Source organism: Haematobia irritans, chromosome 1 (assembly GCF_050003625.1).
Source record: "Haematobia irritans isolate KBUSLIRL chromosome 1, ASM5000362v1, whole genome shotgun sequence".
In the NCBI taxonomy this organism is placed as follows: domain Eukaryota; kingdom Metazoa; phylum Arthropoda; class Insecta; order Diptera; family Muscidae; genus Haematobia; species Haematobia irritans.
Genome location: NC_134397.1, coordinates 99,299,507 through 99,312,728, shown reverse-complemented (window position 1 = coordinate 99,312,728; position 13,222 = coordinate 99,299,507). Strand labels below are relative to the sequence as shown.

Below are 13,222 nucleotides of genomic sequence, written 5' to 3'. Positions count from 1 at the left end.
TTACGTAGCCATTCAACCAGAAATGAGCCTCATCGCTGAACAAAATTTGTCGATAAAAAAGCGGATTTTCTGCCACTGATTTTGGTAATAAAATTCAATGATTGCAAGCGTTGCTCGTTAGTAAGTCTATTCATGATGAAATGTCAAAGCATACTGAGCATCTTTCTCTTTGACACCATGTCTGAAATCCCACGTGATCTGTCAAATACTAATGCATGAAAATCCTAACCTCAAAAGAATCACCCTTTATATATATATATATATATATATATATATATATATATATATATATATATATATATATATATATATATATATATATATATATATATATATATATATATATATATATATATATATATATATATATATATATATATATATATATATTGACTTTTTGCAGGGAATTTTGTTTTAAGAAATATTGCTGAATAGACCATTCCCAAAATTGGTATCAAAAATCCCCAAAGTGGGGACATATATTAAAAAAAAGTTTTTTTTTGTCATTTGCAATTTCTGGTACGGAACATTTCTTTTTTTTTTTTCAAAATTTTAGATTTTTTGCGAATTAAAAATATGAATTGAAACCTTTATAACTTTTTAAACTATTTTTGATATCATTATGATTTCTATTGATTTTTTGATAACTCATGCCCTACTTGATCCAAATAGCCGATAAAAGCTTAAAACGTATGCTTATTTGGTCGTCTATAAGCAACAAGTAACAAAAGATTGCGAAAAAAGTATAAAAATGTTACGACAGAAAGAATGTATATGATTTTTCCAAAAAAGGTCAAAATTCGATATTTTTTGAAATTCTGATTTGTGGACTTTACAACTTTTAATCTAAAGCACATGGGTACACCTTTCTTTCTTCTAGGTTGGGTTAGGTTTGGTAGCAGCCCGATGTATCAGGCTCACTTAGACTATTCAGTCCATTGTGATACCACATTGGTGAACTTCTCTCTTATCACTGAGTGCTGCCCTATTCCATGTTAAGCTCAATGACAAGGGACCTCCTTTTTATAGCCGAGTCCGAACGGCGTTCCAAATTGCACTGAAACCACTTAGAGAAGCTTTGAAACCCTCAGACATGTCATCAGCATGACTGAGGTGGGATAATCCACCGCTGAAAAACTTTTTGGTGTACGGTCGAAGCAGCAATCGGAGCCACGACCTTGTGTATGCAAGGCGGACATGCTAACCATTGCACCACGGTGGCTCCCTTTTTCTTTGGCGAGTTGTAGAATTTTGTAGGGAAAAATTACGAATCCACTCAAAAGCAGAACTTCTAGGTTCAAAATACTGACCCCATTTTGTCAAAATTGTGTAAAAAATAAATTGTGAGGCTATATCTTGCGAAAGGTAAAAGATAATTGCACACGCACGCTAGAGCTTTAGAAGTTCTACCCAGCAAAGAAATCATCGAAATCGGTTCAAAATTAAGGAGTTTACGGCTAAATCAAAATTTCATATCCCCGAGGTGCCCCAGTTTCAACGCCTACAGGTCAGCCCGTGGACCCCCTAGGGACCCACAAATTTGCAAACTTAGAGAAAAATACTTCAGCTTTCAGAAAAAATTATTGTTGATATCTTTAGCCGTTCAAAAGTTGCAGAATTATTAAAAAACAAGTAAGGAAAGTCTAAAGAAGGGCGGGGCCGACTATATTATACCCTGAACCACTTTATAGATCTAAATTTTCGATACCATATCACATCCGTCAAATGTGTTGTGGGTTATATATAAAGGTTTGTCCCAAATACATACATTTAAATATCACTCGATCTGGAAGAATTTGATAGACTTCTACAAAATCTATAGACTCAAAATTTAAGTCGGCTAAGGTATTAGGGTGGAACAAAATGTTAGTAAAAAAATATGGGAAACATTTAAATCTGAAGCAATTTTAAGGAAACTTCGCAAAAGTTTATTTATGATTTATCGCTCGATATATATGTATTAGAAGTTTAGGAAAATTATAGTCATTTTTACAACTTTTCGACTAAGCAGTGGCGATTTTACAAGGAAAATGTTGGTATTTTGACCATTTTTGTCGAAATCAGAAAAACATATATATGGGAGCTGTATCTAAATCTGAACCGATTTCAACCATGGCACGCATAGCTGCAATCCTTATTCTACTAACTGTGCAAAATTTCAACTAAATCGGAGTTAAAAATTGGCCTCTGTGGTCATATGAGTGTAAATCGGACACATCATTCAACCGTCGAACGGAACGGACGTGTTTTTTAATAGCGGATAAAATCATCGTAATTAGTACCTACTACGAATTTCAAGTGTGGAAGGATATTAGGTCACCATGCAGCGAAATTCAAAGACATCCACTGGGTTGCTAACTTCAGGGCCCAGTGGACGGGTATCGACTGGAGTTATACATTTGGGCAATGACCAAGAGTTAGGCCCAATTAGTCGACCTGTAGACGGGTCGACAGGTGGCGACACTTTGACAAGTCGAACCATTTCCAAGGAGGTAATCCCTCCCGAAAGAGATTCAAGGAACGCAGAAATGCTTTGCTTATCCTAAAGAAATTAGGATCAGTCGACCTAAGCACGTTGTCGGCTAAACAAAGCGATTCCTTAAAATGATCTCAAGGAATTCTTGAGGCTGGAAAAAGGGAACGATCACCGGATGAGCTGCCATCCTCCAAAAGGGATGATTCCAAAGCAAAAATGGTGGAAATTGAGAATGCTTTGTCTGGCGTCTACTCACAGGTGCTGGAAAAGTTTCCCTGCCCAGATCCTCGACACCAAGAGGCTTGTTGGTATCAAGGACGATTTAAGCTAGTCGCATTTGAGGACCAGAGGTCTATAGAATGTTTTAAAGCTGCTCTGATACTAATTGGTGAAGTTTTGGAAGGAGCTGCGATCAGCTAAAGGATTCGGAAATCGACAAGCCTCTGTCTGAATCAGAAATAAGCGGATCCTCTTGCGAAGTCGAGGGAGATACCAAAGATGCAGACTTGGATAGACACCGTATGCAAGAGGAGGTTCTACTGCCTCTTGATGACTCGATTGAAACGGCTGGTGTGACGGTTATTGAAAATCTCGATGGTCCTACGGATCCTCCAGATAAATCTTTATCATTGTAAGGCTGCATGTGCTGCCTTAAAAGTTCTCCTGATGAAAGGGAACATAGATATAGTTCTTATTCAAGAACCATATGTTTATAGAAACAAAATATGTGAATTAAGTACTCCGGGGTTCAAACTATTGCAGTATACTGGTAATGATGTAAATCGAGCCTGTATAATTGCTAAAAACGAGCTCAACTTGTTTCTGCTTCCTTCAATGTGCAATACAGACACTGTCGTTGCCAGTTTAGAAATAGCCAACTGCAAATATTGGGTATCTTCGGTCTACATGGGACATGATAGGGAGAGGTCTCCATGTGCCGTTAACACTTTAGTTGAGGAGTCATTGAAAACAAAGACAAAACTCATTATGGGATGCGATGCAAATGCACATCATAGTATATGGGGAAGTGGTGACATTAATACAAGAGGAGAGTCACTCCTATAGTTTATTTTGCGTACTAATTTGGTAGTTTGCAACAAAGGAGATGCCCCAACCTTTGTTACTAAAAACAGGCAAGAGGTCGGCATCGCAAGAACTGAATGAAATGATATCTGATTGGCAGGTTTTAAGTGAAAATAGCTTCTCAGATCATCGCTACATCAGTTTCAAATTTGACGTTCATAACACCAAGACCATATTTCCGCCAACTGTTAGGAAAGCTGACTGGAATATGTATAGGGAATCGTTCAATATGATGATACCGGAAATACCAGAGATAAATGTGAGCACTGTGCAATTTATCGAACACGCAGTGGAGAGGATTACTAAGGCCTTCAACATTGCACTGAAAGCTGCATGCCCTAGAGGGAAGCCAGGGAGAAAAATCGACCACCATGGTGGTCTACGGAGTTAGGTAATATGAGGAAATCGTGCAGGAAGCTCTTTAACAAAGCAAAATCCACCAGAGCTCCTGTGGATTGGGACGCTTACAAGAAGAATCTGAGAGGATACAAGCGAGAACTGAGAAAGGCTCAGCATAACTCTTGGAATGATTACTGCAGCAGCATTGAGAATACGTCCGAGGCTTCCAGACTACGGAAGGTGCTAGCATCCACGAACTCCGCTCCGGGTTTCATTAAAACATCGGAGGGCAATTGGACAACGTCCAGTGAGGAGACGCTGGCTCAGCGGTCGTTTCCTATCGAGGAAATTGTATCGGAATCTAGAATAAATCTTTTGTTACTTGTTGCTTATAGACGACCAAATAAGCATACGTTTTAAGCTTTTATCGGCTATTTGGATCAAGTAGGGCATGAGTTATCAAAAAATCAATAGAAATCATAATGATATCAAAAATAGTTTAAAAAGTTATAAAGGTTTCAATTCATATTTTTAATTCGCAAGAAATATTGCTGAATAGACCATTCCCAAAATTGGTATCAAAAATCCCCAAAGTGGGGACATATATTAAAAAAAAGTTTTTTTTGTCATTTGCAATTTCTCAGCAGGTTGCTGGTAGGATGTTGAAACCTTTTACAGTTTATTAGTGGACACATAGGGCTTTTGGGAAAACAGATCGGCTTAGCAATCGGTGCTTTGCCGAATGAGAATTTTTGAAAACAAAATTTTTTCTTTTTAAAAAATTGCCAATTTTGGGAGGAGAATAACTCATACACTACTTGACCAAAATGGCCGAAAAAAGCTTAAAACGGCTGTTTATTTGGTCATCTATAAGAAAGAAGTAACAACAGATTGGGAAAAATCTATACCAAAAATGTCACGACAGAAAGAATGTATGTGCCTTTAAAAAAAAATGGTAAAAATTCGACATTTTTTTTAATTCTTATTTATGGACTTTACAACTTTTAATCTAAAGCGCATGGGTACACATTTTTTTCTAGGGTTCGTAGAATTTTGTAGGGAATGCAGTTAAGAAGAAAAATTACGAATCCAAAACCAGAATTTCTAGGTTCAGAATACTGACCCGACTTTATCAAAATTGTGTAAAAAAATAAATTGTGGGGTCCAAAAAAAGCGATTTGGAACCACTGTGCGTCTGTTGAAATGGTGGTCATCCGTCCTATGACATGTTGAATTTATCGCTTTTGCGCCAAAAAATTGAAAATCTAGAGGTATTTGAGGACCATAAAAAGTTGTGCCAAAAATTGTGAGTACCGGTCCATTTTTTGGTATAGCCCCCATATAGACCGATCTCCCGAATTTACTTCTTGGGATTCTAGAATCCGTATTTTTTATCCAATTTTCCTGAAATTGGAAAACAAACAAAATATGAATATATGTATATACATACCTTCTATTATCTCATTTGTTGTTTGGACATCGAATGTTGTCATAGTTGTATCCGAACTTTCCTCTCCCTTTATATCTGAAATGGTTCCTTCAAGAAATTTATTACATAAGTCTGTGCAATTCTCATCATCTTCATCATTATCATTAAGGCTACAAATTGGTACAATTACTCTACTACTTTCGATTGAATTACATGATGCCAATCTATTACTACTTGCACTCTTCAATATATACGGTGATTTGTTGTTAAGCGTTTTATTTTCTTCGGTCTCTTCAAAAAGACTTTCTGGTAAGTTTCTTTCAACTAAGCTGCTCGTAATAATGGGTTCATCACCAACATACCAGTTGTGTTTTGTAATTGGTTGCGATGAATCCAAAATTATGTTTTTTGCAATATTGATTTGTTCGTCTTTAGAATCTATTGCATTAGTTTTAGATTTGTGTTGCTGAATGTACTCTCTGAAAGCCTTTTGGATAATTTTTACAGCTGTGATCCTAGACACCTCTTTATCTTCTACTCCATTTATTGATGTCATCTTGTTGTCAAAACTATTGGTTTCAATGTTTTCAGATGCTGGACATGCTAGCTTTTGTTGATGTGTTCTGTAAGCTTTTTGTATTATTGCCGCATCATCATGGAATTTTTTACTGGGATCGCTTAATTCATTCTCTGATAAGAGTTTCAACTCAGTATTATTATTATCGCTTTCACATTCTTCAGGGTATTGCAAATGCCCTGGTAGTGGGGCAAGAATTATGTCCAAATCGATGTTATTTTGAGTGTTGATATGTTTTTCATTTTCACTCTTTTCATGGTTGGAAAAGATATCAATATCTTTAGAATCTGTTACATTTGTTTTAGATTTGTTTTTCTGAATATAGTCTCTTAAAGCCTTTTGAATAATTTTTGCGGCTGTGATCCTACACCACTCTTGATCTTCTACGCCATTTATTGATGATATCATGTTATCAAAGCTATTGATCTCAATATATTCAGATGCTGGACTTTGTCGTCGTGTTCTGTAAGCTTTTTGTATTATTACCGCAGCATCATGGAAATTTTTGCTGGAGTCATCCAAAGAGTAGTGCTGCCCCTCTGTTTCATTCTCTGATAATAGATTCAACTCAGTACTATTATTATCGGTTTGACATTCTTCAGGATATTGCAATTGTTCTGGTAAAAGGGCAAGAGTTGACTCCAAATCAATGTTATTTGGAATGTTGACATGTTCGTCGTTTTCTCTCTTTTCATCGTTGGAAAAAACATTAATATCATTAGCATCTGGTACTTTCTTTTTGGAGTTGTATTTCTGAATGTATTCTCTGAACGCTTTTTGAATAATTTTTGCAGCTGTGATCCTAGACCACTCTTTATCTTCTATGCTATTTATTGGGGTCATCATGTTATCGAAGGTATTCTTTTCAATGCATTCAGATGCGGGATTTACTAGCTGTTGTCGGTGTGTTCTGAAAGCCTTTTGTATTATTGCCGCAGCATCATGCATTTTTTTGTTGGAGTCATTACTTAACTTATTATCTGACAAGAGTTTTAACTCAGTATTATTAGTGCTTTGATTTTCTTCAAGGTTACTTTCCAGGTGACATTTTTCATTATATTTCCCCCCTTGCCTCTCATTCTTGGTCACCATGATCTTTCTAAATGCATTTTGTATAACAATTGCCGCTAAGTTCTTTTGATGTTCTGGATCACAAGCTGTATATTGCCGTGTATTGCTCTCAAAAATTGCTTTGGTGGTCTTATATCCATTATCTATTTCACGTGTCACTGGTTCGGAAAGTAATGGAGCTTTATCTAGCTTTAAAGCCAAGTTCTTTATATTGTGTTCACTGCACTCGCTAGTGCTTTGGTTGGCGATGAGCCTGTGAATATAGTTCGAATCGTGTGAAAAGTTGAGATTTTCATAATTCTCGTGTACGCTTTTATTCCCATTATCATCAGATTCGAATGTGCATGGCTCTATTGTTGTAAAATATTCGCTTTCGGTGTTTGAGTCTTTAGGTACCCCTGAAGGTTCTGTTGAAATTTGGAATTCTTTTTCGCTTACTTCTATAATTGTATCTAAGTCGGAATCTGAAGCATTAGCAAACTCATCATTTAATACATCAGAGTTTTCATCGTTGATTGCATCTGTCATTTTAACACGAATAATATCATTTATCACATGAGTTATGTCCAAATCAATTGCTTCAACATTTTTTTCTTCAAACTCGATTAATTCTGCGAAAAGTTCGAAAGGTGACTCTTCATCTAGTTGAGGGCTGGCTTCATTTGAGTCCGAGTTTTCACAAATGTTATTTTTAAGATTGTTTATATCTTGGAATTGTGTACTTTGTTTAGTTGTACTTTCAAATGGTATGGTGAATGCCAGGGGTTCTTTATATTTTTTCCGGTTGGGAAGTAGGTTTGGTTCTTGAAAATCCGTGGGCATGCCATAAAAATATCTGGGAATTCTTTCCTCATCTATATTTTTGCTGAAGTTATATTGTTTAGAGGTGTCATTTTCCTCCAAGTTTGAAACGTTACATTGGCTTATGATTGTATCATCTACGTTGCCCATATTATGGGATTGATTACCCTCTATGCCCAATTCCTTTGTATAATTATTTGCCTCTATATCTTCATTACTGTGATCATCTAATGTTGTATTACCCTTTTCATATGCTTGATTCTCTTTTGGACTTTGACTTTCAAGTTCGTCTGGCAATATGTCTTGTTTTGATGACTCCACTTCTTTGCCTGGGAAATAAGATTCCAGCGGAGTGCTATTGTTCATTTGATTTTCCTTCCAAAATGAACGTAAATGGGTTTCAGCGAAAATTTGAGCAGAAAATCTTTCCAGGAGACCGTTCCTTCTAGCGATGTTTCCATCAGTCAGTAAATTTGGATTGCCAATGTTTGTATCAGCTAATTTGTCAATATTACATGCGATTTTCTAATTAATTACATTGGTAAAAACATATTTAAGAACATACCACTTACCGAAATTTATTTGTTCACCTTTTACATTTACACGGCTTTCATCTGAAAAATATAGATATACATTTTTTTTTATTTGTAAGAAAGATCGAATTTTTTATTTCTTATAACGTCGTTCGTAAAAAAGAATAAATATAGTTACATGGAAATTTAATAAATTTCGTATCTTAAGATGTGCAAAATAATATTTTGTGCTTCAGTTTTTTGCATATGATTTTGCACTGTAAACAAGATTCATTATAAACATATTTTTATAGTTTTAATGAAATGAGATCGCTGTAACCATAAATCCGTTATAACCCAGCAAAAAATATTTCAGCAGTAAGAGTTTAGTTGCGCTTTTTGGGATACAATAAAGTAAGCAGTGCATCCACACTGCATGTGTCGGTGGCAATAAAGTAAGCGAGTAGTCAATCCAGTTTATGATAATTCGTTTACGTTATTGCAACCAATGCATGTAGTATAGATGCATGAAAAGTAGTGCTGTTTTTCAGTTGAATGTGGTATTCGCACTGTGGAACAGGGTATTATAAGTTAGTGCATATGTTTGCAACACCCAGAAGGAGACGAGATAGACACATGGTGTCTTTGGCAAAAATGCTCAGGGTGGGCTCCTGAGTCGATATAGCCATGTCCGTCTGTCCGTGAACACATTTTTGTAATCAAAGTCTAGGTCGCAGTTTTAGTTCAATCGACTTCAAATTTGGCACAAGTATGTGTTTTGGCTCAGAATAGATACCTATTGATTTTGGAAGAAATAGGTTCAGATTTAGATATAGCTCCCATATATATATTTCGCCCGATATGGACTTATATGGCCCCAGAAGCCAGAGTTTTACCCTAATTTGCTTAAAATTTTGCACAAGAAGACAATTAGTGCTACAGTCAAGTGTGCCAAATTTTATTGAAATCGGTTCAGATTTAGATATAGCTCCCATATATAACTTTCGCCCGATATGAACTAATACGGTCCCAGAAGCCAGAGTTTTACCCAAATTAGGTTGAAATTTTGCACTAGGAGTACAATTAGTAATGTAGTCAAGTGTGCCAAATTTTATTGAAATCGGTTCAGATTTAGATATAGCTCCCATATATATCGTTCGCCCGATTTACACTCATATGACCACAGTGGCCAATCTTTTACTCCGATTTAATTGAGATTTTGCACAGGGAGTAGAATTAGTATTGTAGTTATGTGTGCCGAATTTGGTTGAAATCGGTTCAGATTTAGATATACATGGTGGTTAAATTGTAAGGGCCGATGTTGAATGTGAACCACACCTAAACGCCAAGTTTTTTTCCGAATTTTATTTGTCATTTCTGTATTTCAGACTTACTCAATTTGAACCATGGAGAGACACACAATCCAACAACGTGTTAAATGGTTCCAAGAAATGGCAACAGTGGATGATCAATTTTCGAAGAAAATCATATTCAGTGATGAGGCACATTTTCACCGCAGTGGATTCGTCAATAAACGGAATTGCCGCATTTGGGCGAATGAGAATCCAAGAGTGATTGTCGAAAAACCAATGCACCCACAAAGAGTGACTGTTGGTCCGGTTTATGGGCTGGCGGCATCATCGGGCCGTATTTTTTCCAAAATGAGGCCGGTCAGGCAGCTACTGTGAATGGTGTTCGCTATCGTGAGATGATAACGAACTTTTTATGGCCCGAATTGGAAGATATGTGGTTTCAGCAGGACGGTGCCACTTGCCACACAGCTAACGAAACAATGGGTCTTTTGCGCAACAAATTCAATGGCCGTGTTATCTCACGTAATGGCGATGTCAATTGGCCGCCAAGATCATGTGATTTGACACCGTTGGACTTTTTTCTTTGGGGTTATTTGAAAGAAAAGTTGTACGTCGATAAGTCAGCAACAAGAAAGAGCTAAAAGATGAGCTAATTCGATACATTAACGGCATAGAACCTTCATTATGCCTCAGCGTCATCGAAAATTTGGACCACCACCGAGGTCGCGGCGCCCATTTGGCCGATATTTTGTTCCATACATAATTGAATAATACCAATATATCATAATAAAATAAAATTACAATAATTTCCTAAATAGTTTGTGTTTTATTCAAAATCAACATCGGCCCTTGAAATTTTAACCACCCTTTAGCTCCCATATATAGCTTTCGCCCGATTTACACTCATACACCCTCAAAAAAAATCGCTTCTTTAACATATGTTCCAAACGTATTTTGCAGGAAGCACATATATTATTGGATACTGCCGAAACATTAATATGTTTGTTTTATGTGAACATATTATATGTTTGGAAGCATTTTGAGCCCAAAAATATTATATGCTTGGAAGAATTTTTCCCAAAGACGATTGTGCTCATTGCCCAACATACTCGTAGTTTTCAATTCCACGAAATATTTTAGTTCTTGACACCTTTTTCTGTAATACAAATAATTCACAAATAATTATTCACTTTTATATATTTTTTAAATTTTACCTTTCGCCTGCACGGAGAATCGAACCGAGGACCATACAGTTTGTAAGCCAACACACTATCCACTGGACTACGTAGCTGTTATAGTCACCAGTAGATAATTATCGTTATAAGTTACATTTATATAGCATAGTTTGCAGCGCCCACGAGCCCATGCAAACATAACATTATTTAACAGAAACATACATTTGTTTGCCACGTGGAGCAGTGGTTAGCATGTCTGCCTTGCATGCAAAGGGTCGTGGGTTCAATCCCTGCTCCGACCGAACACTTTTTTTAATTTTTTTTAATTTACACATTTATATTTATACTATATTAAATTTTTATAATGAAACTTCGAAATGTGGGTTATTAATCATTTTACTGTCCCAACTCTAAAAAGGGTATAGTGCCCTTTCGTTATTTTTATCGAGACCCCTGATTTCTTTTAACGAACCAAGAAAAAAATTGTGCCCATAATGCCAAAATGATAAACAAAACACATGTCCACACATACATAAAATGCTGCTCTCAAGGCGAAATCATATGCTGTTTGTCTTTCAAATGTCTATTCTCTTGGTTCCGAATGTCTATTCTCTTTATTCAAATTAAATAATATTTAGACTTAAGCATATCAAATTTTTGGCCTTATCATAAAACAGTTTTCCGAAACAACATAAAAGCGGTTTCACAGAAATTGTTCTCTTTTGATTCTTTCGCTGTGTTATGTTGATATCTTTCGTCAACTCTCCCGGTTTCCATCTCTATTTCTTTCTCTATACTCTCTCTGTCGCTTTGAATAAAATATCACAACATATGTATGCTTAGTCGAAATTTGTAAATATATATAAGATTGCATTCACACATATGATTTTTATGAAACATTCATGCCCCAAACATAATATATTCTAACATATTAACATAGATGTCCCAAACATTTAGTGTTAGTTTAGGAACATTACATGTTTGCACTTAAATATATTGTGTTTTAAAATTGTGTCCGAAACACATTTTGTTTATATCGGAACATATGAAAAACATATTTTTCTAACAGTGTATGACCACAGAGGCCAATGCTCCGATTTAGTTGAAATTTTGCACAGTGAGTAGAATTAGCATTGTAGCTATGCGTGCCAAATTTGGTTGAAATCGGTTCAGATTTAGATATAGCTCCCATATATAAGTTTTTCTGATTTCGACAAAAATGGTCAAAATACCAACATTTTCCTTGTAAAATCGCCACTGCTTAGTCGAAAAGTTGTAAAAATGACTCTAATTTTCCTGAACTTCTAATACATATATATCGAGCGATAAATCATATAAGTTTCCTTAAAATTGCTTCAGATTTAAATGTTTCCAATATTTTTTTACTAACATTGTGTTCCACCCTAGTGCATTAGCCGACTTAAATTTTGAGTCTATAGATTTTGTAGAAGTATATCAAATTCTGTCCAGATCGAGTGATATTTAAATGTATGTATTTGGGACAAACCTTTATATATAGCCCCCAACACGTTTGACGGATGTGATATGGTATCGAAAATTTAGATCTATAAAGTGGTGCAGGGTATAATATAGTCGGAACCGCCCGACTTTAGACTTTCCTTACTTGTTTTTAACTGTATTTCATTTCGTTTTAGACGGTTTTTGGTGTTTACTTTCATCACAAACGGTAAATTCAGGCAAAATCGTGGTATGTTAAAAGTTAGCGTAGTTGTCATAAATAAATTAGAAATTGCAAGGGTTGTTATTTTTTCCTTTAACTATTTAAAAAAGAATAATACGCGCCACTATTACGCGCTACTTCAAAGTAATAATTATATCAGCGCTATCCAGAAGTTGCTCTAAATCGGGACATCGCTCACAAAAATCAGCGATGATTCGGTTGTTTGGTAATGTTTGCATAACTTTTAACAGGTGGTAAAAAGAGTAAAGCAGAGCAATTTTTATCAAATTAAAAACTGTTTTTTTTTAAGAAATATTTTTTACCCTGCGCCACACTGTGGAACAGGGTATTATAAGTTAGTGCAAAAGTTTAATTTAAAAAAATTTGGTGATATTTTTTTTGTTTGTGTTAAAATATTGATTTCTTACCATGTAATATATTCTTGATCAGGGAGAAATTCTGATACTATATGACTATGTACTATGAAATTTAGCACAGATTCGTGTTTGGGTGGGCTATATCGCTCAATGTTTTGTTATATCCCCCATATAAACCGACCCACCAATTTTGGGCCTTGGGCTTCAAGAAATCGTAGTTTTTATCCGAATTGGCTCCATATTCGGTGCATAAATAAGTGTGCCGAATTATAGCCTTATCTCCCAATTTGACTTCTTGGGCTTCCAGAGGCTTACATTTTTATCCAAATTTTCCTGAAACTCAAAATCTAGAATTATTTTGGTCCCACAAATAAGTACGTCGAATATG

At 35.7% G+C, this 13,222-nt stretch overlaps 1 protein-coding gene across 1 annotated transcript in view; it reads right to left on the bottom strand.

Moving 5' to 3' along the window:
• Nucleotides 1-5,344: 5,344 nt before the first annotated feature.
• LOC142229202 (uncharacterized) overlaps nucleotides 5,345-13,222 on the bottom strand; it is a gene marked incomplete at its 3' end in the record, with an annotated part of 297,563 nt that continues 289,685 nt past the window's right edge. Inside the window, 2 exon segments of the mRNA XM_075299746.1 lie at nucleotides 5,345-8,273; nucleotides 8,349-8,390. Coding sequence (XP_075155861.1) covers nucleotides 5,345-8,273; nucleotides 8,349-8,390 — 2,971 coding nt within the window.